Here is a 23,601-nt window from a genome sequence, read left to right as displayed (position 1 = left end):
TTGGGCCTCACATCTAAGTCTCTAATACATTTTGAGTTGTTTTTTGTGCACAGCGTGAGGCAGTGGTCCAGTGTGATTCTTTCGCAAGTCCAGTTTTTTTTTCCAGCTTCCTTTGTTGAGGAGACCCTCCCTTTTTTTCATTTATGTTCTTGGCTCTTTCATAGTAAATTATTTGTCCACATATCAGAGGATTTGTTTCTGGCTTTCAATTTTATTCCTTTGGTCTGACCATCTGCTTTTATTTATTTTAAAGTTAAAAAAACTTAAGTTTTTGGACCCTGCCCTTTAGTACTCAGGGCTGTATTCTGGTGCTATTCTCACTGTTCACTCCTGTTGGGACTCGGGGGACCATCTGGGATGCCAGAGTTCAGACCCAGCGTGACCACATGCAAGGCAAATCTCTGCCCACTACCTCTCCAGTCCCTGACCATCTGCTTTTATTCGGGTACCACACTGTTTTGATCACCGTAGCTTTGTGAGACTGTGTAAAGCCAAGGGCGAGGATGCTTCCATTTCGTTTCTTCTTAGGATTGCTTTGGCTGTTTTGGTGGGCAGTTTTGTGGTTCCATAAAATTTTTAGTAATGTTATTTCTGTGCCTTTGAAGAATCATTCACATTTTGATAGGGATTGCACTGCATCGAATCTGTATAATCATTTTGGTAGGACGACCGTTAATATAATGTTACTTCTTCTAATCCATGAGCATGCATTACTTCCGTATTTCTGTTGTGTCTTATATTTTTTCAGTATAAAATTAAAACGTCTCATTGAAGTTTTTGCTGTCAGAGAGTAACATGTATATAATAATAACATATAATCTAGTAACACTTTCTATTAGGAGGCCTGTAGTGCTCGATTTTTTTCTTATTTATTTACTTATTTTGTGCCACACCCCTTGGTGATCAGGGCTTACTCCCGGCTCTCCTTTCTCAGAGATCTCCTTACTCAGAGATCATTCCTGGCAGCTTGGGGCACCATCTGTGGTTCCGGGGATCAAACCTGGGTCAGTAAACACCCTACCCAATGTATACTGTCGCTTCAACGCATCTGTTTGTCTTTTGATGTCTTCAATCAGCCTTTAATAATCTTTGCCTAGTTCATCCATTTGTTAAGCATTATAAGAGATATACTCTCTTCCCTTGCTCATTTATTAGCAGAAATACGTCCGTAAAGAGAAGTTTTCTCTGAGTGACTGGTAATCCGAGTATAATTCCTTGAAAGGGGAGAATAAATTCTTGATTCTTTTCTTTCCTGCTTTCCAAAATAATGAATTAGTTTCTTTGCATTTGTCACAAATCACAAATCATCCTGTTATTCGTCGATTGCCTCGAGCAGGCCCCAGTAACGTCTCTCCTTCATCCTAGCCCTGAGATTTTATTCAAGGCTCTTTAGTACCACTCTTTTGTACCCAGCATAACTATGTTTTCAAGTGTCAGGATTAACTCACAGGCTTTAAAAAGTGATATTCCAATTTGTTCCACTTATTAATACTTAAAGGGACCCATTGTTGACACCTCAGAGCCTCTTCATGATGTTTTTCCAAACCCTTGACCCCAAGCCCTTTGCTGGGTTTCTTGCCTTCTGGCATGACCGCTTGTTCGATGTTCACATTGTCCTGCAGCCTTTTCACTTTTCTCATCCCACCCCCGCAGGGAGCAACCAAGGAGGCCATTTGGGGCTGGAGAGAGAGCCCAGCAGGGAGGGAGCTTGCCTTGCGTGCTGCTGACCTGGTTCAATCCCATATGATCCTGGAGCACTCAAGATCATGATCACGATCATCCTGTTGTTCGTAGATTGCCTCGAGCAGGCATCAGTAACGTCTGCTTCGTCCTAGCCCTGAGATTTTAAAGTGCCATATTCAAGGCTCTTTCAGGGTTCGGAGAATGAGACCCAGCATTGTTACTGGTCTTTGGCATATTGGGTACGCCACGGGGAGTTTGCCAGACTCTGCCGTGTGGGCAGGTTACATTCGGTAGCCTGCCAGGAGTAATTCCTGAGTGTGGAGCCAGGAGGAACTCCTGAGCATTGCTGGGTGTGGCCCCCAAGTAAAACTAAACAAAGCAGAAAAAGGGAAGCTGCTTCCTGAAAAAAAAAAAAGAAAAAAAATCCTTGTGCTTTGCAGAATGGAGAGAGACCCAGTCATTGTTCCAGGTCTCAGGACTCTCATTGCTTTGATTCAGTGGGTCACTGTCACTGTCCTCCCATTGTTCATCGATTTGCTCGAGCGGGCCCAGTAACATTTTGAGACTTGTTGTTATTGTGTTTGGCATATTGAATATGTCACGGGTAGCTTGCGAGGCTTTGCTGTGCGGGCGAGATACTCTTGGTAGCTTGCTGTGCTCTCTGAGAGGGGCGGAGGAATCAAACCCGGGTCGCCGCAGTGCAAGGCAAACGCCCTACCTGCTGTGCTGTCGGTCCAGCCCTTTCAGTGGGTTCATCAGCTTAAAGAGGGCTTGGAGAGGAGGAACCATGCTCTACTTTAAATAACTTGGGATGGGGGTAATTTTCAAAGACTGTTAATACTTGGAGGCACTTCCATTGTGACTGGTGGGGAAGGAGAGTGTTATTGCTAAATACCCTGAATTTCATAGGGCTGTTCCTACAACAGAGAATGGTCCAGATCCCAGGGTCAGTAGCACTGAGGCTGGAAAACTCAGTAACTGAAATTCAGAGCTGCCGGTGAGGTGGAGGTGGGGAGACCGCTGGAGGATGGCTGGGACTCGGCGGCCTCTCATGGACCCTCTCTGCTTTGCTCGAGGTTGCTTGACTTCTAAATCCTTTCCATTCTCTCATTGTTTGGCCTAGCCTGTGTGTTAGCTCATTATTCATAAGAGAAGGTGTTCATGTATCCAGTGACTTACTTCCATTTCGAGTTGTTTCTGTTGCCTTGGATGCCCAGGTCAGTGCCCCTGCTCTGACGACGCATGTCTTTTATGGTTCTTGCTAATTCTCCTTCCACTTTCGGAATTTCTGCTGGCTGTTCGTATCTTCTTGTGACAATAGTGGGGTTTTATCTTCATCTGTTTTTCTCATGAATTGTTATTTTAAGGAGTAAAAGCTGTAAGTGTCGAAGGAGTAATATGTTCGGTACATGTAAATCCTTTGTCAGGTAGCATTTTGTGGAATTTATTTACCTCTCCACACACATGCGCGTATATAATGCAGATATGGATGTACATTTTATCTACATCCTGCAATCTTTCTGTTGAACTGAAATAATTGGAAAACAGACTTGATACTTCACCTTTAATATTTCAATACATTGCTCCCCAGAGTATTTTCCTTCAATAGAATCTTAGTGCCATTATTGCACACAAGAGGTTTGACGCTTATATAATAGTGCCACGTGCTAGGTGATCCTCATTTGTATTTCCACAGTTCCTGTGACTGTTCACTTAGCTTTCCCTGGCCCCATTCGATGACCTAGTGAGAGATCATGCACTGTATTTTATGCTCATATACAATGGAGACGTTACTGGGCCCGCTCGAGCAAATCGACGAACAGCGGGAGGACAGTGACAGTGACCCTTAAGTATCTTTATTTCTTAAAAGTTAAAAAAAATTTTTTTGGTGTTTGTGCAACATCCAGCGATGCTTGGGTTACGCCCGGCTCTGCACTCAGGAATTACTCCTGGTGGTGCTCAGGGGACCACATGGGATGTGGGGGATCGGACCAGGGTCAGCTGTGTGCAAGGCAAACGCCCTACCCACTGGACTCTCTCCAGCCCCTCCTAATGTATCTTTAATCTAGAACAGTTCTCTTACATTTTTTTTTCTTTTTCAGGAAGAGTTTAGACCTGTTGTTTTTGTAGCCTCCTTCAGCATTAGGCTTATCTGGTTTTGTGTTCACATATTTTGGTGAAACATTTTTCTTAGGCTTTCTGAATAGGTGGCATAATCTACTTCTCCATGTAACCTTCACAAGGTCTGTTTATGTGTGTCTATCGTTAGATCTGACAGTTTTGAACACATGGTTCAGATGCTAAAGGTGTCTGCCAGATTTCTCCATTATAGAATACCTTTCCTCTGTATGTATATCGCAATTTATGTTACCCCTAGCATGATGCTTTGAGGCATATTCTGTTCCCCCAAACCTTTTGTGCCCAGTAGTCTCAAGTGGTCCTATTCAAAATCAGCCATTCATTATTGTTTATAGTTAATAATTAAAAAAAAATTCCCAAAGCCACGGTGGTGCTAGGGGCATCCAGGCCCGTTCTTGGTGATGCTGACCCGGCAGTGTGGGTGGCGGGGTGTGCATTGCTGGAGGTCACACCAGGACTTCACACACTCTGGCCATGTGATCTCACCTCTGGGACTAGCTGGTTGTTGTTACAGTCATTTTTACAAACGTCTTGTATCTAACACCAGACTTTCCAGATGGCCAGCTTTTGTTTGTTTCAGTCTCACCTGTCAGTGCTCAGGGACTGCTCCCAGCTCTGTGCTTGGGGATGTGGGGGTCACTCGGGGTGACTCTGAGAACGGAGACATATCTGGGATCAAACCTGAGCTTCTTGCATGTGAAACATGTGCTCAGAAGCCGCAGGTCTTTAGCTTAGAGCTCAAGCTCTGAGGAGCAGAATCTTGGAACACATTTGCTGTTAGTGACACAACTTAGTGTATTGGATATGCTAAAAATATATATATATATGTATGAAATTAAGTGATGAATCTTTAAAATTAGAAAAAGTTTTCTTTCATTCTGCCGATATTAATCTAAGTCTTCGTGGTCATATATAACCTTTGAATTTTAATTTAATTTATTTATCTTTGCTTTTCGGGTCACACCTGGCGGTGCCTAGGGGTTACTCCCGGCTCAGCAACTCAGGAATTATTCCTGGCAGTGCTCGGAGGGCCATAGGGGATGCCAGAGATCGAACCCGGCAAGGCACACAGGCCACAGGCAAGGCAAGCCACAGGCAAGGCAAGCGCCCTACCCGCTGTTCTACTGCCGTGGCCCTCCTTTAAATAAAAAAAAAATAAAGATTTTTATTATTTACTTACTATTTTGGGTGTAAGGGCCATCGGTGGTTGCCCTGTGGTACCACTCTTGATTTCGAGTTTGGGGGTTGCTCTGAGTAGTCCTTGGTTGGTTGGGGGAACGGTGCAGGGCCAGGAATTGAGCCTGGACCACCCCCATGCAGTGCACGTGCTCATGCTGTTAAGCTCTCTGCAGCCCTTCCTTTCATCTTTCATTTTTCTGCTAAGGTTTGAAAATGGTTTGCCGTAGCCTTAGACTTACAGTGCACGGCACCCAGGCACCCACCAGCAGAGTGCCAGCGCCCCTCCCCCGCCGCCCCGGGCTCCTCCTCGGCTGCCTCCCCACGCTCCTTGCAGCCTCTGACCGCATGGAAGAATATGTTTCCTGGCCATTGTCCCTTTCCTAGCTGTGTTTCAATTTCTGCTCCGCATATGAGATCATCCAGTATTTGTCTTGCTCCTTCTGACCCACTTCACTTGGTGTGATTTCCTCCGGTTCCATCCAAGTTGTAGTGAATTGAAAGGCTTTGTCCGTTGTTGTGGTTGAGTGTTGAGTATTCCATTGCATGTAGTATCCGCAGCTTCTTGTCCATTCATACGCTCTTGGGTATTTAGTTGTTCCCTAGGCTTGGCTATTGTGAATAGCACTGCGGAATGCATAGGTATACGCGTATCTTTTCGGATTAATGTTTTTTTTTGTTATTCTTGTTATCCTTCTTAAGAGCTCCATCAATTAAAGAAGAATTAGTCAAGAGTACTTCTGTTGCTTTTCATTTCACGTCCTTTATTTAGTATCCTTCAAATGAAAGTGCCTTCCCCTGCCCTCCCTGGCCACCCCTGCATGTGTGCAAAATTACTTATTCAGTATGCTTAAATTTACCTTTCAATCTATCTTACTGTGATAGTTAAAAGAATACGAAACGTAAATGCATAGCATTCTACAGGCTAACCCCAAACAGAGTGTGTTTATAAAAATTCAGACTTATTATTTCCTTTGTTTTAATTTTCCCAGTTTTTCACTAATTCGTGACGAGTGGTCATTGTTGATATGTTTTAAAATCAGTTAATTCCTCGTGACAGTTAAAAACACAAATAAAATCCCAGAAAGGTTGAGAAAGCTTACTTTTTATGGTGTCAGAAGCATTGTAGTCATTAAAAAAGAATTGGTAATAAATTGTATTAATGAAACAGTTTGTGAATATGCCTTTGAGCATTATTAAGACTGAAAATGCTCTGCAGTAGAATATTTATTACTCAATAAAGTAATGCTAATTCATAACGTGGGTTAAAGTATTGTTCCTTTATGCATTTGACATAAGTATGCAAAACTTTGAGGTTAAAGGTTCATTTAAGACATAATATCTGAAAATGGAACATTCTATTCCTTTCCTAATGAGTCTTAAGTTTCTAAGAATCAGTAACAGCAGCTTTCCTCATGTAGCTTAATTTCCCGTAAACTGCGGAAGTAACTGACCTGGGCAAGATTGCAAGAAGAGGTCATTACTGATAATTTAGGAGGGTCTGTCATGTGGGCTGATGCTGGGAATCGAACCTGGGTTGACCACGTGCAAGGCAAACGCCCTACCCGCTGTGCTATTGCTCTAGCCCCTGATCATTAATATTAACATTAATCATTTTTATTATAATTATCTGTTTAAGATGATCAGTTCCATGGCCAGAGAGACGGTTCTTGGGGCTGAGCATGTAGTTTGCATGTGGAAGACCCTGGTTCCATCCCAGCACTGCATGGGCCTCTAAAGCATTGTCTAAGGCAATTCCAGAGTATAGAGATGGAAGTTGCCCCCAAGAACCATTGGGGGTGGCTGCTACCCCCACCCATCCCCATCAGTTTTGAATAAAAAGGAACAAATACTTTCCACTCTCCTCTGCCTCTCCACCTCTCTCCTTGTGGTTGCGGTTCAAAACCTTAGGTTAGCTATAGACTAAGTGAAGACACTAAAAAATAAGTAACAGCAAAAATAACTAAGAAGAAAAATCAACTCTTGAAGAATGGTCATGTAGAAGTTAGTTTCTTTTCTGTGTTTTTTGGGGTGTGGGGTGGGGGTTCACACCTGACTGTGTTCAGGGCTTACTCATGTCTCTGTCCTCAAGGATCACTCTGGCGGGCTCAGAATACCCGGGAATACATAAAATCCTGGGGATCAAGCCTAGGTTGGCTCCTCACTCATTGTACTCTAGCTCTGGCCTCAGTACGTTAGTTTCTTGTGTCCACTTTTCCCCTTTCACTTAACTTTGGTGTTGTAAATGGCAAGATCCACTTATTTTCACAGCTTATCAATATGCATGAGCACAGTGGGTAGGGCGTTTGCCTTGCACGCGGCCCACCGGGCCAACCTGAGTTCAGTTCCTCCACCCCTCTCGGAAAGTCTGGCAAGCTACCAAGAGTATTTCGCCCACCTGCGCAGAGCCTGACAAGCTCCCTGTGATGTATTCGATATGCCAAACACAGTAACAATAAGTCTCACAATGGAGACGTTACTGGGCCCGCTCGAGCAAATGGATGAACAACGAGAGGACAGTGCTACAGCGCGGTGCTATTAATATGTATCACTGTCACTGTCACTGTCCTCCCGTTGTTCATCAGTTTGCCCAAGCGGGCCTAGTAACGTCTCCATTGTGACACTTGTTACTGTGTTTGGCTTATAGAATATGTTATGGGTAGCTTGCCAGGTTTTGCTATGCGGGCGAAATACTCTTGGTAGCTTGCTGGGCTCTCCAAGAGGGGCAGAGGAATCGAACCTGGGTCGGCTGCATGCAAGGCAGACACCCTACCCATTGTGCTGTCGCTCCAAATACACACTGGGTTCACACCTTCTGTATCCATTTGTCAGTGAGCGCTGAGGTTGTTCCCCTGTCTTGGCCAGTCAGTTATGCTGCAGAGTTAGCGGGAACGGGGGTGCTCAGACCTTTTCCAGCTAGTGTGCCTGACTCTCTGGGCATATCCCCAGATAATTTCTGTATCTTAGGTGACCTCTGATTTTAATATCTTGATCACAAAAATCTCCTTTTATAGTCTAGCCCACTGACTTACCTAAAGCAGCACACATGTGTTTGGTTTTAACATACCTGCTTGTATTCTCTTCTGTACATTTTTTGTCCCTCTTGGAGAGCCTGGCAAGCTACCTAGAGTATCCCGCCTGCATGGCAGAGCCTGGCAAGCTCCCCGTGGCATATTCGTTATGCCAAAATCTTAATAATAACGGGTCTCATTCCCCTGACCCTGAAAGAGCCTCCAGTATGGCACCGTTAGGAAGGACGAGTAAGGAGAGACTGCTAAAATCTCAGGGCTGGGATGGATGGAGACGTTACTGGTGCCCGCTCGAGCAAATTGATGAACAATGGGATGACAGTGATACAGTGATCACAAAAATAGTACCGTTATCCAATTTTTCCCGGTGACGCTGTGGTTCAAGTCTCCCTAGCCATGTTGGGAGGGCCTTGCGCCCTCTCTGGCACTGTTGCTCACATCTCTGTGGCAGTCGCCATCCTGCCAGGAGCTGCGTGGAGCCTGTTGTGCTGGGCCCGACACGTTCCTGGCTGATTAGTCACACAGAGCAGAAATCTTCCCCAGTATCCATGCTTGAAATCATCTTTGGGAAAAGGTCTGTTCATGTCATTGCCTATTTCTTTATTTACTGCGGTGCCTGGGATTGAACCCAGCACCTCACACCTGCAAGGCATAAACTCTACCACTGAGCCATACATCCTGGCCTCCATTGCCCTCTTTTTTTGGTTTGAGTTTTGGTTTTTGCCCACAGGCTGCTCCCTGGGGTGGCTGCTCTGGAGGTGGGGGTTGCTCTGGGTGCTGTCCTGGAACTCTGGGGTGGTGGAGATCCAACCCAGGCCTCATGCATGCCGACGCCCGTGCTCAGCCCACTGAGCCATTTCTCTGGGCCTCGTTACCTGTCCCCTTTTCGGTTGGGTCACTTGAGTTTTGCCATTTACTTATGAGTTCTCTACGTAGATCTTTATGTTTGCACATCACTCTGTTGTCTGGCCTGTGGTTTGCATATGTTTTCTTCCTGTTCTGTAGGTTAGCTTTCCACGTTGTTGATGGTTTTGCTGTGCAAAACCTTTTTGTTCTGATGCCATTCCACTTGACTTTCATTTTGTTGCAGTGATTTCGGTGTTATTCATTCATTCATTCATTCATTCATCATCCTGTTATTCGTCGATTGCCTCGAGCAGGCCCCAGTAACGTCTCTTTCATCCTAGCCCTGAGATTATATTCTTATCAGGACATCTTTTTATGACATCTTATTATCTCATTCCTACTTTGGACAAACTTGCAGGCTATCGAATGTAGCCTGCCCACAGGGCAGAGTCTGGCAAACTCCCCGTGGCGTACCCAATATGCCAAATACCAGTAACATTCGGTGTTATATCCATAAAAATTATTCCAAAGTTCCATGGGGAGTAGTTTTTCCCCGAGATTTTCTTATAATTGTTTGATAGTTTCAGGTTTTGTATTTAAGCAGTTAATTTCATTTGTAATGAGTTTTTTTTTTTGTGGGTGGTGTAAAGATAGGGGTCTGGCCAAAATTTAACAATCTTACCTTTCCCCACGATGGTTCATTGAGGATACTATTTCTTTTCTCCACTCAGATGGTCAACTGTGTGTTTTCCCTGCTGGTGTTGTGGTGGGGGGGGGTCTCTCCTGTCTGTGGTGCTTAGGAAATCATCTGGGCCCCTCTTGGGGGCCTGTGGGGTCATGGATGCTGGTGTTTGAACCCAGGGCCCTCTGCCTGCCTGGCATACACAACCCCTGAGCGATTTCCCGGACTTGAAAAAGAAAACTTGAAATGGCCCTTTTGTTGTCAGATGGTCTCAGCCATTCTAGCCATTGTGTTTCATTGTCTTACGTTTTTTTCTAACTTATATTTAAAAACTTGTATCACCATAAATTACAAAGTTATGGTGATGATCGAGTTTCGGGCTGACAGTGTTCCAACACCAGTCCCTTCTCCAGTGCCCACTGCCCTCCACCAATGTCTCCATCACTTTAGTTTTTTTGAACCTTACCCCATATTACCTCTGATCCTATTTTCATTTCATTGTTCTCCTGCCTACTCTTCTCTTTTATGAAAGTTGAAGTAAGCAGTATCTAAGTAATCTGTACTTCGTGTTCTTTGTGTACTTCGTCTCCTCCAGGGTGAAATAAAGGAAGTGCAGCGTTATTGCTCTTCTTTCTGATTTATGTTGGTCTTTCCTCTACCTTCTCTGCCTCGAGGTCAGGTGCTACGTCTTCTACTTCCTGTATAACTCCCCAGGTGGCCAATATGTGCATCTGTGCATGGCGGATTTTTAATAAACGCTCTTGACTGATTTATGGACTGTTCTCCATAGCAAGAGAGCACTGCCACATTTAATATCAAAGAGGCCACAGAGTATCGAGGCAAAGAGTTTCAGGAGCTCTTTGAGGTCAAAGATAAGAGTTGGGGAAGTTCTGAAATGGAAGAGTGAGATTCTGAAAGATATTAAAATTAATTTATGTTTATTTTGCTTTTACGTCTTGGTTTTTGGGACAGACTCAGTGGTGCACAGGGCTTACTTCTGGTTCTGTGCTCAGGGATCGTCCTGGGGTGGCTTGGGCGGCCATGTGGGTGCTGGGGATCCAACCTAGGTCAGCCGGGTGCGACCCATGCCCCTTACTCATTGGACTATCTCCCCACCCCTTGCACTGTTCTTTTTTTTTCCCATCCCTTTTATTTTATTATATTTATTTTTTATGTAGGAGTACTGCTATTTATTCAGCCACTGATTAGCTGATTGAATTGGGCATGAACTCCACGCACTGTTCTTTTGAAAGGGAAGTACTCTAGATTGCATTTAAGATGATTTTATTTTTTGAAAAAAATTACTGATAACCTTTGAGTAAACAGTTGCTGATTTTTTTTTTTTTGGTGTGTGTTTAGGTTAAATTAAAATGGACCAAATTTTTGCATCAGGTTAGAAAAACAACACTTTTCTTGAGATTCAGGTCAGATGCCACACAATTTCCATGTAAATGTACTACTCAGTGCCTTTCGGGGCATTTAAAGGCTTGCGCAGTCATGAGCACTCTTTTCAGAGCCTTTGCAGTGGCATAGAAAGAAGCTTCTTACTCACTAGCAGTCAGGCCCTTCCTCCCTTCCCAGGTTCATCCACTGTCTGTGAGCTTCAGGGTTTGGCTGGTCCACGCAAATACAATTGTCTTGTGATCATGATGCAGTGACCCTCCTGGTCTGGCTGTTTTCAGGGGCATAAAGTTACCATGGCTTATCCACACCCTAGCGTGTGTTTGTGCTCTGTTTCATTGTACTTGAAAAAGATCCCTCTGTACACTTGTGTTTATATATGTTCATCAGTGTCCATCTGCCGCAGATACTGGTGTGCAGGTTCTGTGCGCACACATGCTTACAGCTATTGAGACTGAAGGTGTGGAAAACGTGGGCCATACTGTGTATCTCTTTAAAATTTTGTGAGACAGACCGTTTTCCAAACTTGTGGCACCTTTTATATTCCCACCAGCAATACACGAGGGTTCCATTTTTCTCTACATCCTCACCAACACTTGTTATTATTTGACTTTTGTAAGTGATCATAGTTTCGGTATACAATGTTTGTCTCCTTTTGGTTTGTTTGCCTTTTGGGCAGCGCTCATGACATGACTGTCTCCTGACTCTGTGCTCAGGGATCACTCCTGGCGCTCCTTTGGGGACTGTGTGTCGTGCCAGGGATTGAACCTGGGCTGGCCGCGTGCAAGGCAAGCACTTTCCCCGCCGTGCGATCACTTCAGATCGGTCTTTATGAGTTGAGTCCACGTGGCAGTGGTATCTCCCTCGGTTGTTTTAAAACCAGTTTGATTTCTCTATCATTTGCTTTTCTGTTGTTTTCATTTCCTTCCTCCCTTCCCTTTGTTGCTGTTTCTGCAGTGATGGGAGTGGGGGTGGGGGTGATGCTCTCGGGGCAGTGCTCACCCATGTGTCTGTATTGTTTACATACAGGCTTGCTGCAGGCACATGCGTGCTGAGGTGCTTGCACCCTTTTAGTTACAGCGCTAACAAGGGGTCATGAGGGACTGGAGCAATAGAACGACGTGTAGGGTGTTTGCCTTCCACACAGCCAACCCGACTTCGATCCCCAGCATCCCATATGATCCCCCGAGCACCACCAGGAGTAATTCCTGAGTGCTGAGCCAGGAGTAATCCCTGGGCATTGCTGGGTGTGACCCCCCACCCCCCAAAAAATTATGAATAAAAACAAACTAGGGGTCACGCACTTTAGGACCTGGGACTCTCACATGTGCTCCATGTGCCTGTTTCATTTGCTCCCCCCCACCCACCTCCACCCCATCTTACTAGATTAAAACCTTTATCTCGTGTGCCGAGTGCATTCACACTGTGGTCCAGTCTCCATCACCCTTCTTCTTGCAATCCGGAAACCCACGCCCCTGACATAATCCTCATTTTTTCTGTGTCTTGCCTTCTGGCACTCTTCTTCTTGTGACTGTGAATTTGATGACTCTGGGTACTGCACCAAGAGGAGATGCCATACTATAGGCTTCTGGGGCCTTTTTCATTTAACCTGATAACCTCGAGGCTCATTCATGTTCTAGCATGTCTCAGAATTTCCTTTTTGGTGTGGGTTGGGGGTGGGGTACGTTGGAAGTGGTGCTCAGGGAGTCAGGCCCTCTCTTCAGAACATGCTCTGTTCGCAGCTTGGGGCCTCAGGGCTGGGGCTCCTGATGGGAAACTGCATAGACTTAAGTGTTGATGACCAGTAGGGCCACCCTGTGCAAGTCCTTCCCAGCCCAGAATGTCTTTTGTGTAGATGGACTGTTTCATCATTCCATTGTATGTGTCGAACACATTCTGCTTATCCGTTCAGCGGATGCATGCTGGTTGCTTCCACTGGGCTGTTATCAATAATTCTGCTATAGCAGTATAGCACTGTCCTCCCGTTGTTCATCGATTTGCTTGAGCGGACCCAAGTAACACTGTGAGACTTATTACTGTGTTTGGCATATCAGATACGTCACAGGGAGCTTGCCAGGCTTTGCCTTGCAGGCGAGATACTCTCAGTAGCTTGCCGGGCTCTCTGAGAGTGACGAAGGCATCGAACTTGGGTCGGCCAAGTTGGCCGCATGCAAGGCAAACGCCCTAGCCACTGTGCTATCGCTCCAGCCCATAATTCTGCTGTGAACCTGAGAATTCTCTCTGAGACATCACTTTCGCTCTGTTATTCTTTGTCCAGAGAGTGGTGGTAGGATCAGATGACAATTCTTCCTTGACATCTTGGGGCATCACCACGCTGTTTTCCGTAGAGACCGCACGGCTTTACTCTCTCACTAGGGTTACTCAACGTTCCATTTTCTCCTTTTCAACACTTGTTATATTTTCTTTCTCCATTTGATTTGATGTCACATTGTTATTTTATTCTCTCTCTCTCTCTCTCTCTCTCATTAGCATGGTGCGAGGGCTTGCTAATGCTCCTTGTCGAGTGCCCCAGCGGGGCATAGATGTGTGGGTTGGTGTCCAGAGTTCCATTCCATCGGTCTGTGTGCCCGGCTGGGAGCCTGCGGCACACTTTGGGAATGATTGCGGCTTTATACCAAGTTTCCAACTGGCCAGTGTGTGTCTTCCAACTTCGTTCTTCCTCAGGATTGCTTGAATATTTCCCTGTTGGAGACAGGAAATAAGACAAAGAGCATGTCTGTTCCCTGAATGCTTCCAGGGCATTTGGAAGGGCAGCGTGTGTGTGCGAAGCTTCTGGTGCTGTGTGTTTGTGGTTGCATGTGGATGTCTGCCTCACTGAAGTGGCTCTGTGAGGATAATCGTCCTGTCTGGGATAGCGCCTCATGGGAGCATGTGTTGAGTATGAAATTTTAAAAATAACTGAAGGAATAATAACAATGATGACAGTTACATACTGAAGAGGGTGACATACAGCAGATTTTCTGTTGAATTTTTGTTTGATTCTTATTTCTTTGGTTTTCGGGCCACTCTCACCTGTGCTCAGGGATCACTCCTGGCGGGCTCAGGGGACCCTATGGGGTTCCAGGGATCCAACCCCAGTCAGCCGCTTGCAAGACAAGTGCCTTCTCAGCGATATTAGCTTTCCAGCCCTGGTTATTATTGAGTTTTAGAAATAACATCACATTGTGCCTGATATATTATAGAGGGTTTCATGCAAAAGTATCTAAGAGTGAACTTGTAAATGGTGGCTAAGAACTAAATAAGGGGGACAAGCATTTTAACTTGGTGGCATTGATAGGAATGTTCCCTAGTCACTGAAATAGACTTTTGGTACTGGCTTACCGGTAGCAAGAAGGTGGAGAACTGAGTAGGAACATCTTCTCTTCAAGGCCTTGAATTCTCTCTCTCTCTCTCTCTCTCTCTCTCTCTCTCTCTCTCTCTCTCTCTCTCTCTCTCTCAAATGGTACTCATTATCAGTTTTCAAAGTTTCCCTTTACTCCATTCGACCTCAGAGGATCACTGAATTGTTTGGATTAAGAAGTTTGGAGTCAGCTTAGTACTTTAACTTGGTAGCAATGCAGAACTGGTTCAGAGGGTTCGAGAGTTAAGTTTGTTTCAAGAGCGGCGTTATTTGATTGTGACTTCTTGCATAGTTTATATTTGTTTGGTGGATGTGTGAATGTCTGAGCTAGGTCATCTGTGTTTGGATGCAGTAGGAAAACTTGGTTGAGAGACAGCTTAGGGCCGGAGTATAGTGATAGGGCACTTGCCTGCACGTGGCCACCCTGGGTACGATTCCCTAGCACTCCCTGCGGTCCTCCAAGCCTGTCAGGAATGAGCCCTGACCACAACTGGGTATGACCTCCAAGACACACACCCCCCCCCCCAAAACTCAACAACTCCACGGCATTGAGACAGCTTAGCGCTAGGAGTGTAAAAGGTGTGGTTCTGCTGGAAGATGTCACTGACGTTCCCAGATGGGCAGTCTGGGACTAGCAGGAAGGCGTGCGAGCAGGGAATTGAGAAGGGGACCACGTGTCCTGTCCGTGGGCTCAGACTTGCTGCCCTCGACATTGAAGTGCAGGGAACATGGAGAGATGAAAACTCGAGTTAACGTTGCCATTCGGTATCACCCTGATAATTACTATGGGAGCTGTCACAGTGAATGAACTGATGTAGGTGTGTGTGTGCCGAGTGCAGGGGTCTGTGCATGTATACGGGCGTATGTACATGCGGAGCCCAGAGGTGTGTTTGGTGGTTGCCATGCAGATCTGCTTGTTGGTATTAGTGGGAGGTAAATGCTGATTCTTGCAGCGTGTGGAGAATGGGGGAGTCAAGGAAAGACAAGGAGAACAGAGAGGCCCAAGAACTGACTGGTGATTTTCTGTATGTCCCGAAATAACATGAGTAATACAGGTAGCAGTAGTATCATTTATTGAGCGCTTACTCTACCAGACGTGGTTTGAGGCAAGCTGCCTCTTTATCCTCTCTAGAAGCCTGTGATTTCTTTTTTCTTTTTTTTTTTTTTTTTTGCCTTTTGGGTCACACCCAGCGATGCTCAGGGGTCACTCCTGGCTCTGTACTCAGGAATTACTTCTGGCGGAGCTCGGGGGAACCATAGGGGATGCTGGAGATCGAACCCGGGTCAGCTGTGTGCAAGGCAAATGCCCTTGCTTGCTGTGCTATCACTCCAGCCCCAGAGCCTCTGATTTCAGTACTATTAGATAGCCCCCTTTTATTTGTTAAAGTCTAGAGTGTAAAGTTAAAACTTAGGCGGTCTCATTGGGGCCAACAGACAATTGGGAAACCTTGTCAAAGTAAACCTGACGCTGAACGCTGGCCAGGTGTTCCCATCCACAGGTTTGGATGGGTCATTTCTCCCAGACAGGAACTGTAGAGAATCAGCCCCTCGGGACAAGCATTAATTAGCTGCAGTGTCTGTACTATAATGTTATACTGTAAGAAAAAATCTGCACATACTTCAGATATAGTTGTTTTTAGTTTTCTATGCATTTGCTTGCATTTATAACTTGCCGTGAGGTCAAAACTCTTTACATGTTGTGGCTCTTAATTTAAGTGAGGCTATTTTGACCCTTGGAATTCTTGAAGCATTATTCACTCAAAAACGACTTTGCAGAGTTTTCTGTTCAACTAATAGGAACTTTGTGTAGAAGTTTCAGTAATGCAGGCCTCGGAAAATCAGACTAGCCCAAATCAGCAGGACCTGACCTTGTCTTTTTCTTTCAGGGGATATCATTTTCAATGCCCAGTACCCGGAGCTGCCCCCGGATTTCATCTTTGGGGAAGACGCTGAGTTCCTTCCAGATCCTTCAGCTTTGCATGTGAGTACCACACTTCCTCGTGCTCTATTTGTTGAAATAAACATCAACTTAGCTTTTGACAAATGCTTACTAGCTCAGTTCGCCAAGCATTTGGCGTGTTTCCACCCCGTTTCCCTCTGTCCTCGGGGAGAAGTGCAACTTTTTATGTCCCAAAACCATTTATTTCTTCTTCCTTTCTCTGCAGTTTCAGACTCCGTAACATACTGGTTCAAGTATTTTTACTTCGGCCTAAAGAGACACGTTGAAAACATTTTCTTTGCTTTGACTTAATATTTCATGCCTGCAATCAATTTTCTAATGTTTACTAACACTTCCTCACGGAGCTTGTTAGGGGAATGCCTCGGCCCTCCCCAGGGCATGTTTTGGGTAGAGAAGTGAAAGTGACAGCCTTGGACTTGTCTTCCTTGTCTTCCCGTTATCTCAGTATCACTGGGAGGGGAGAGAGCAGATTGAGTGTTCAGCCTGAAGCCCGGCCCAAGACTTTGCTGTTGGAGCGAAGTGTTTCTGGATTGAAATCAGGCAGAGAAGGGATGGTGCTTCAGAGCACATGCGGTTTATATCAAAGCGACGTGTTTTGCTTGGCACCCGGGACAGAATACACACCATTTCGTTCAAAAGGTCTGACCCAACTAACGACAGTCTTCTTCCCCGTTCAAATTCAGTTTCACCAGCACGCCGGGATCATAAGAGGTTTTATTGTTCTGACAGTGTTCGGAATTTTTTTTTTCCCTTGGACTGTTTTTGGGTTTCATTAAGCATTTTGTTGTTGAAGTTTTGGTGACAGACTTTGAAATCTTGTCTCTCCCCTTTATTAAAAAGGGGAAGCATTAAGCAAGAAGTATCACCCGACCTAGAGTATTTTAGTTTAGAACACAGCTGTGAAAATACTGTTGGACAGAGTAATATAGATTTGTTGGAAAATTTTGGAACAATTACATACGAACTTTTACTTTAGATGATTAAATTGTGTTTGTAATATAAGTGAGGGCTCAGTAGATACTTTCTCACTGGTACTATAACTGAATAAAAGACTTACTAGAAGAAAATGAAGCAAAATGATCTCCTTGGACCTTTCCTGTATTCATGCTAATGGCCACAGTTTGGTTCGCCAGCTGAGTTTTGTAAGAAGAGCATTAGACAAGGTTTCCTAGCAGGACCGAGGCTTGGACTCATCCATGAGAAGGGAACAAAGTGTCGGGTGTGTCGAGTGTTTTGTAGGTTGATGACAGAAGTGCATTTGACGAAGCTGCAGTGTGTAGTCTGTATCATAGAAGAAGGTGCTGAAGTTTATGTTTGCTGGTGGACAGGCAAAGAAGGACTTAGATTCCAGGGAACCTGGGTGAAGAGGAGGTGAGAGGGTGGTTTGGGCTGAGGCTGTAGAATGCACTGGATGCCGGATTGGAGCCAGTGCAGGAAGTGACGATTGTAAAAACTTCTAGCAAGAAGTGGTTTGGGGATGGACTAAAGTGAGATTGAGCGAGGAACTGGGCCTGCCGCAAAACTACAAAGGAGAGAAAGGGGCTTGGAGCAAGGGGCGTGCAAGAAGGGACCCAGTGGTGGAGAGGCAATAAGTAAGTGGCCACAACTTTTAATTTTGAAGAGTCTTTGCAGTTTTCAGGGCATATATTTAATGGCAGACACTGCGAGAGCATCGAATTCTAGATCTCTGAAGGACCTTGAGATTTGTTTTATTCTGCTTTTCTGTGTTAGTAGTCGACTTAGACGTATTGTAATTCTGTCAGTTACTGTTATCACCTCACTCTTCTGATGTGCAATTCCTGAGTAAAAATGCCACAAGTATTTTTGAGAAATTAACTGAGGAGATGTCAGAAGTCATATTGATGGCAGAGAGGACAGCTGTAGTGCTCTCTTTCTCTCCCCGCCCCCTTTCCCTCCCTCTCCCTCGCTCTTGGCCTTGGACAGACTCCCCGGCGTTTCATCATGGACCAGTGGCCCATTGAAGTCACCAGTAACCCCCTTCCACTAATGTCCACCCAGCTGCCCTTGAGGTTCAGTGTCATCTGATGCAAACACTGGGACTGGTTGAAGTTCAAGGCCGGCTCCTCAGCCCGCATTCCTGGGGCAGGCGGGGCTCTGGAGGCCGTTGCTCTCAGCTTCAGCAAATGAGATTGTATCCTCAGCACTAGCTTCGGTGGTGTTCCTTTTCTGTTGATGGGCACCAGTATAATCATGAATAACCCGGTTAGTTTCTGGATGGGTGTGGAGGAAGAGGGAGTACTTATTTCATTACCTGTCCAGTGGAGACCAAAATCCCTCCATTTGGTCCATTTTTCTGCTTCCGAGGGATATGAATCTGTACCTTAGAATCGGGGCATCTAGGCCAAAGCCGTTCCCGTGGCAGGGACGGAAATGTCTGGGTTTTATCGTAAAAATTTTGAAAATCATGAAACTTTTTTGCATTTGACTCAGTCCTCTATCTGGGTTATTTTACATGGAAGTGTCTATTGAATTTTAGGTATTTGAGAAAATATCTACTTTCCAGACGGTTCATTTTGAAACAGAGTGTGAGAGATTCATTCTGATCCTTTATTTAGCCCATTTGTTTAAACCCGTTCCTGTCCAAAGAGAGATTTGAAGCGGCTTTAAAAGAGGGTCCTCTCAGGTAAATAGAATAGGTGAGGTGGTCTACCCAAACCCTTCTTCCCAGGAGGGGGATTTCTGCCAAGGACTTTAAGAGTTTCGGATGGTTGGGAAATTGCAAGTAGCTACTGGACCCAGAGACAAGTCTCTCCCGCATAGTGGGGAGTCGCGCAGTCATCCGATGACTGGGGATGAAAGTGGTCCCAATTCTGACTGTTCATTAGAATAATTGGAGAAACCTGCTAAAAAAAACCCACACTGATGAGCCCTACTGGACATTCTGACTTAGATGCTTCAGTGAGCTGAAGAGTCATTGAATTCCCTGGATGATTTTAAGTGAATTATTAGTCTATGAACCGCTGGAACAACTAATTGAATCCATCTTTTACAATGTCATCTCCAATAGAGGACCATTTGCCTTGGTTTAACATTATTTCCAGGGAGGTGTCATCTTCTATTTTGGGGCTAGCCCTAATTTTTTTAAATAACAAGCTTTATTGAAATAATTTATAGGCCGTATAAATCACCCGCTTCAAGCGTATGCGTTTTTTCTTTTCAGTGTATTCTTAGTGTTGCAACCCTTACCACAGTCACATTCTGAGCATTGTTGTCACTCCACGACAGGCGACTCATCCCCTCCCAGCCCCATTCATGCCTGCGCTAGACACCAACTCCTCTGCAGTTGGCCTCTGGATTGGTCTGTTCTGGGCCATGTGGTCTTTTGCGACTGCCATGCCCTGTCTCACAGACTGTTTTCAAAGTGGCGTGCCTCACGACTTCATTTGTCAACTGCCAAATAATCTTGTGTGCATATGCTGCATTTTATTTACGAACTGTCGGATTGATCGCTCCTTTCGCCTTTTCACATTTTGGCTATTTTAAATACCGCTAGAATGCGGATAGTGGAATTGCAGGATCAGAGGGTATGTTTTCATTTTTAGAAAGCACATTTAAATTTTTCCAGTTGAATATGTTTATTATTTATTGAGGGAATGTGGTTTATGGCAGTTTCCGTATCATTGTTTGACGCTTGTAGTGTAACCGCCCGCCTCCACCATCAATAACCCTCAATCACTGTCCCACATTTCCTCCCCCGACTTCCCCCTCTTTGCCTCCACCCTTGCAATCCCAAATAACTTTTTTTTTCTTTTTGGGTCACACCTGGCAGTGCACAGGGGTTACTCCTGGCGGTGCTCAGGAGACCATATGGGATGCTGGGAATTGAACCCAGGTCGGCCACGTGCAAGGCAAACGCCCTACCCGCGGTCCTATATCTCCAGCCCCCCAAATAACTTTTTTTTAAGTGTCTCAGGGTTTGTTTCCATTGGGGATTGTCTAATTCCTTGCTTTGTTTCTCTAGAGTTGGACATATGAGGGAGATCATCCAGTATTTCTCTTTTTCCTTTCGACTTACTCCACTTAGCATTCACTGCCTCCAATTCCATCTGGGTTGCAGCAGACTTTGTTCATAGCAGACTATTATTCCATTGTGTATTTGTGCCACACTTTTTTTTTCTTTTTGGTTCACACCCAGCAATGCTCAGGGGTTACTCCTGGCTTTGCACTCAGGAATCACTCCTGGCGGTGCTCAGGGGGACCATATAGGATGCTAGGGATCGAACCCAGATCAGCCGCGTGCAAGGCAAACGCCCTACCCACTGTGCTATCGCTAAGGCCCCTGTGTCACACTTTTATTATCCACTCATCCAATGGTGGATACATGGGATGTGTCCCTCTCCTTTGTCTTTCTCCCTCCCCATGACCCAGGGTCTGGTCTGAGATATGGGCTGCTTTGTGCTTTTATATGTCGAGATGCTGACGTTCAGGCCAAATGTATTGAAAGGACTACTTTCCTTCTTGATATTGTTGTTAAATTCAGTTGACTGGCAGTGTGAGGGTTTATTTCTGGATTCTCAGTTCTTTTACATTGATCTGTGTTTTAACCTCGTACCAGTGACCACGCTGACTTGAATGCCGTGACTTTAAAAAGTATTATTTCGGGATCACGGTTGCAGTAGTGTTAATGTTTATGGCTTTTGTGTATGGTCGTTTGGCCTTCATGCCACCAAAATGCTCAAGACCCTTCGCTGCCCTTATGTTACTTCTAGTCCAGGTCTTCCTTTCCCTCCTCCTTCCTTCCGCTGTTTGGTGATCTCAGTCCTGTAATGTAAGGCCAAGGGCTTGTCATTGTTAGATACTGTCTGTTCCCTAGTTTTGTTTCTCTGTGTGCCTCGGGTGAGGGTGAGCATCTGGTGTTTATCCTCCTCTCGGCGTTTCTCTTGTCATGAGCCCCTCCGGTTCCTTCCAAGTTGCAGCAAGCTAGAGGATCCTATGATCGTATCCTTTTTTTTTTTTTAGAGGCAAAACACTTTAATTCTTGTGATGAATTTGAAGTTGCTTAATTTTTCTGTTGTAGATTTTGTTTACTTAAGACCTTGTACAGAAGTAGACATTAATCCATCGAGGTTTTATACTAGCAAACATTTCCATTGATTCAGAACTCCCTAAATTATCCAGACAAAACTTAGTATTTTAAGCTACACTTGATGATATTAAAAACAAGCGCAAACAAAACCAAAAAGTCTTCTCTCCTTCACACGAACTCAGATCCGTAAAGCATCTTTATTATCAATTCTGAGTGAACCAGGATGGTCTCTTCTGATCTCGTTCAATGATCCTCTTGCCCTTATCTTGTTCAGTCGGTGTCTCTCCCGTGTAAAGCACCACAGTCTCTGAGGCGGGCGCCTGGAAAGGACCTCCCCCCCCTCCTGCTTTCCGATCTGTTTCCTGATTTCTGCAGTCTCCTTGCGCACCTTTTCATAGCAAAAGCCACAGAGGACGTGTTTCTGTTTCAGGTGGCCACATTCAGGACACATGTCTATATTGTTCTTAATCTTAATAAGCTTCTGAGGGTTTCTCCTTCTACACCGGTTCACTTCAATGCTGCGCCTATTTTTGGGAGCTGCCATCCAAAAGATACTATCCAAAAGGCTGGAAATCTCATCTCCATTGGTATCATTTGCTGGTTCTGTACATAGTGCTGGATTTTGGACTGCTAATACCGGTCCGCATGGCAGGCCGGCCGGACCGGGCTGAAGCCTGCGCGGCCGGCCATGTCGGGGCCCTCCAAGGATCCTATCTTTACTTAGAGCTGCATAATAATCTATTGCTTATAGGGACACGGTCCCATTTTGTTGTTATTGTTACTAGTTTCTGTTGTGGAGTCAGATCATTAGAAACACCCCTAAGGTTCTTAGTTTTTTTTTTCTTCTTCTTGCTTTTTGGGTCACACCCAGCTATGCTCAGGGGTTACTCCTGGCTCTGCACTCAGGAATTACTCCTGGTGGTGCTCGGGGACCATAAGGCATACCAGGGATTGAACTCGGGTCTGCCGCGTGCAAGGCAAACACCCAACTCACTGTACTATGGCTCCAGCCCGAAATACCTCTGAGGTTCACATCCTGAAGAATTCTATGTTTCCTCAGTGAGTTTATGAATTTTGTTCTAATCGTGAGGTCTTTAATCCATTTTGAAATAACTATTGTGTTTGGTGTGAATTGGGCTGGAGTGATAGCACAGAGGGTAGGACGTTTGCCTTGCATGTGGCCCACGCAGCCGACCCAAGTTCGATTCCTCCACCCCTCTCGGAGAGCCCGGCAAGCTACCGAGAGTATCTCGCCTGCACAGCAAAGCCTGGCAAACTCCCCGTGACGTATTCAATATGCCAAACACGGTAGCAACAAGTCTCACGATGGAGACGTTACTGGGCCCGCTTGAGCAAATCGATGAACAACGGGAGGACAGTGCTACAGTTGTGTATGGTGTGCTAGAGGGATTTGACCTTCCTTCCTTCCTTCCTTCCTTCCTTCCTTCCTTCCTTCCTTCCTTCCTTCCTCCTTTCCTCCCTCTCTCCCTCCTTCCCTCCCTCCCTCCCTCTCTCCCTCTCTCCCAGGTTCCCCAAAACCATTTGTTGAAGAGGCATGCCTTATTCCATTTCATGCAGTTTTTTTTTTTTTTTTTGTCATAGATCAGCTATCTGTAAATCTGAGGGTTTGCCTTTGGATTCCAATTTTATTCCATTGGTTCGAGAATCCATCTTTATTCTTTACCACACAGTCTTTTTGTTCTGTTTTGTTTTTGTTTCTTGGACCACACCCGGTGATGCTCAGCAGTTACTCCTGGCACTGCACTTAGGAATTATGCCTGGTGGTGCTCAGGGGATCATCTGGGATGCCGGAGATTGCCCCGGGTTGGCTAGGCAAGCGCCCTCCCCACTGTTCTGTCGCTCTGGCCCCATCACCACGGCGGTTTGATTTCAGTAGTTTCAACATACAATTTAAAGTCAGGGAATGTGATACTCCATCTTACAGTTTTTTTAAGAATAGCTTTGGATATTTGGGAAGTCTTAGGATTCCATATAAATTTTAGTATTTATTCTAAGCCTTTGAAGAGTGTCTTTGGAATTTTGATGGGAGTTGCACTGCTGTGACTTGGTCACAAGTTTTGAAATTGGGAAGCATGAATTTTCCAACACTGTACTTTTACAAGACTGTTTTAGGTTCTTTATTTCTATATTGATATTCACATTTAACTTAGAATTAAGTCCATTAAAATGCAGTTGGTATTTTGATAGGGATTTATCAAATCTGTAAATTGAGCTAATGATTAATTGCTCCCTTAACAATGTTAAGTTTTAATGATC

At 45.1% G+C, this 23,601-nt stretch overlaps 1 protein-coding gene and 1 pseudogene across 1 annotated transcript in view; one reads left to right on the top strand and one right to left on the bottom strand.

The window, feature by feature from the left end:
- BABAM2 (BRISC and BRCA1 A complex member 2) overlaps positions 1-23,601 on the top strand; it is a 417,702-nt gene that overhangs the window by 74,245 nt on the left and 319,856 nt on the right. The window contains exon 4 of the mRNA XM_056123586.1: positions 16,204-16,298. Within this exon, the coding sequence (XP_055979561.1) occupies positions 16,204-16,298 (95 nt within the window). The remainder of the gene's footprint in view (positions 1-16,203; positions 16,299-23,601) is intronic.
- LOC130033951 (39S ribosomal protein L32, mitochondrial-like) overlaps positions 21,499-23,601 on the bottom strand; it is a 44,149-nt pseudogene continuing 42,046 nt past the window's right edge.

The sequence above is a fragment of the Sorex fumeus genome, unplaced genomic scaffold (assembly GCF_029834395.1).
Source record: "Sorex fumeus unplaced genomic scaffold, SorFum_2.1 ptg000006l, whole genome shotgun sequence".
Lineage (NCBI taxonomy): Eukaryota > Metazoa > Chordata > Mammalia > Eulipotyphla > Soricidae > Sorex > Sorex fumeus.
This window is presented reverse-complemented; position numbering and strand designations above follow the sequence as displayed.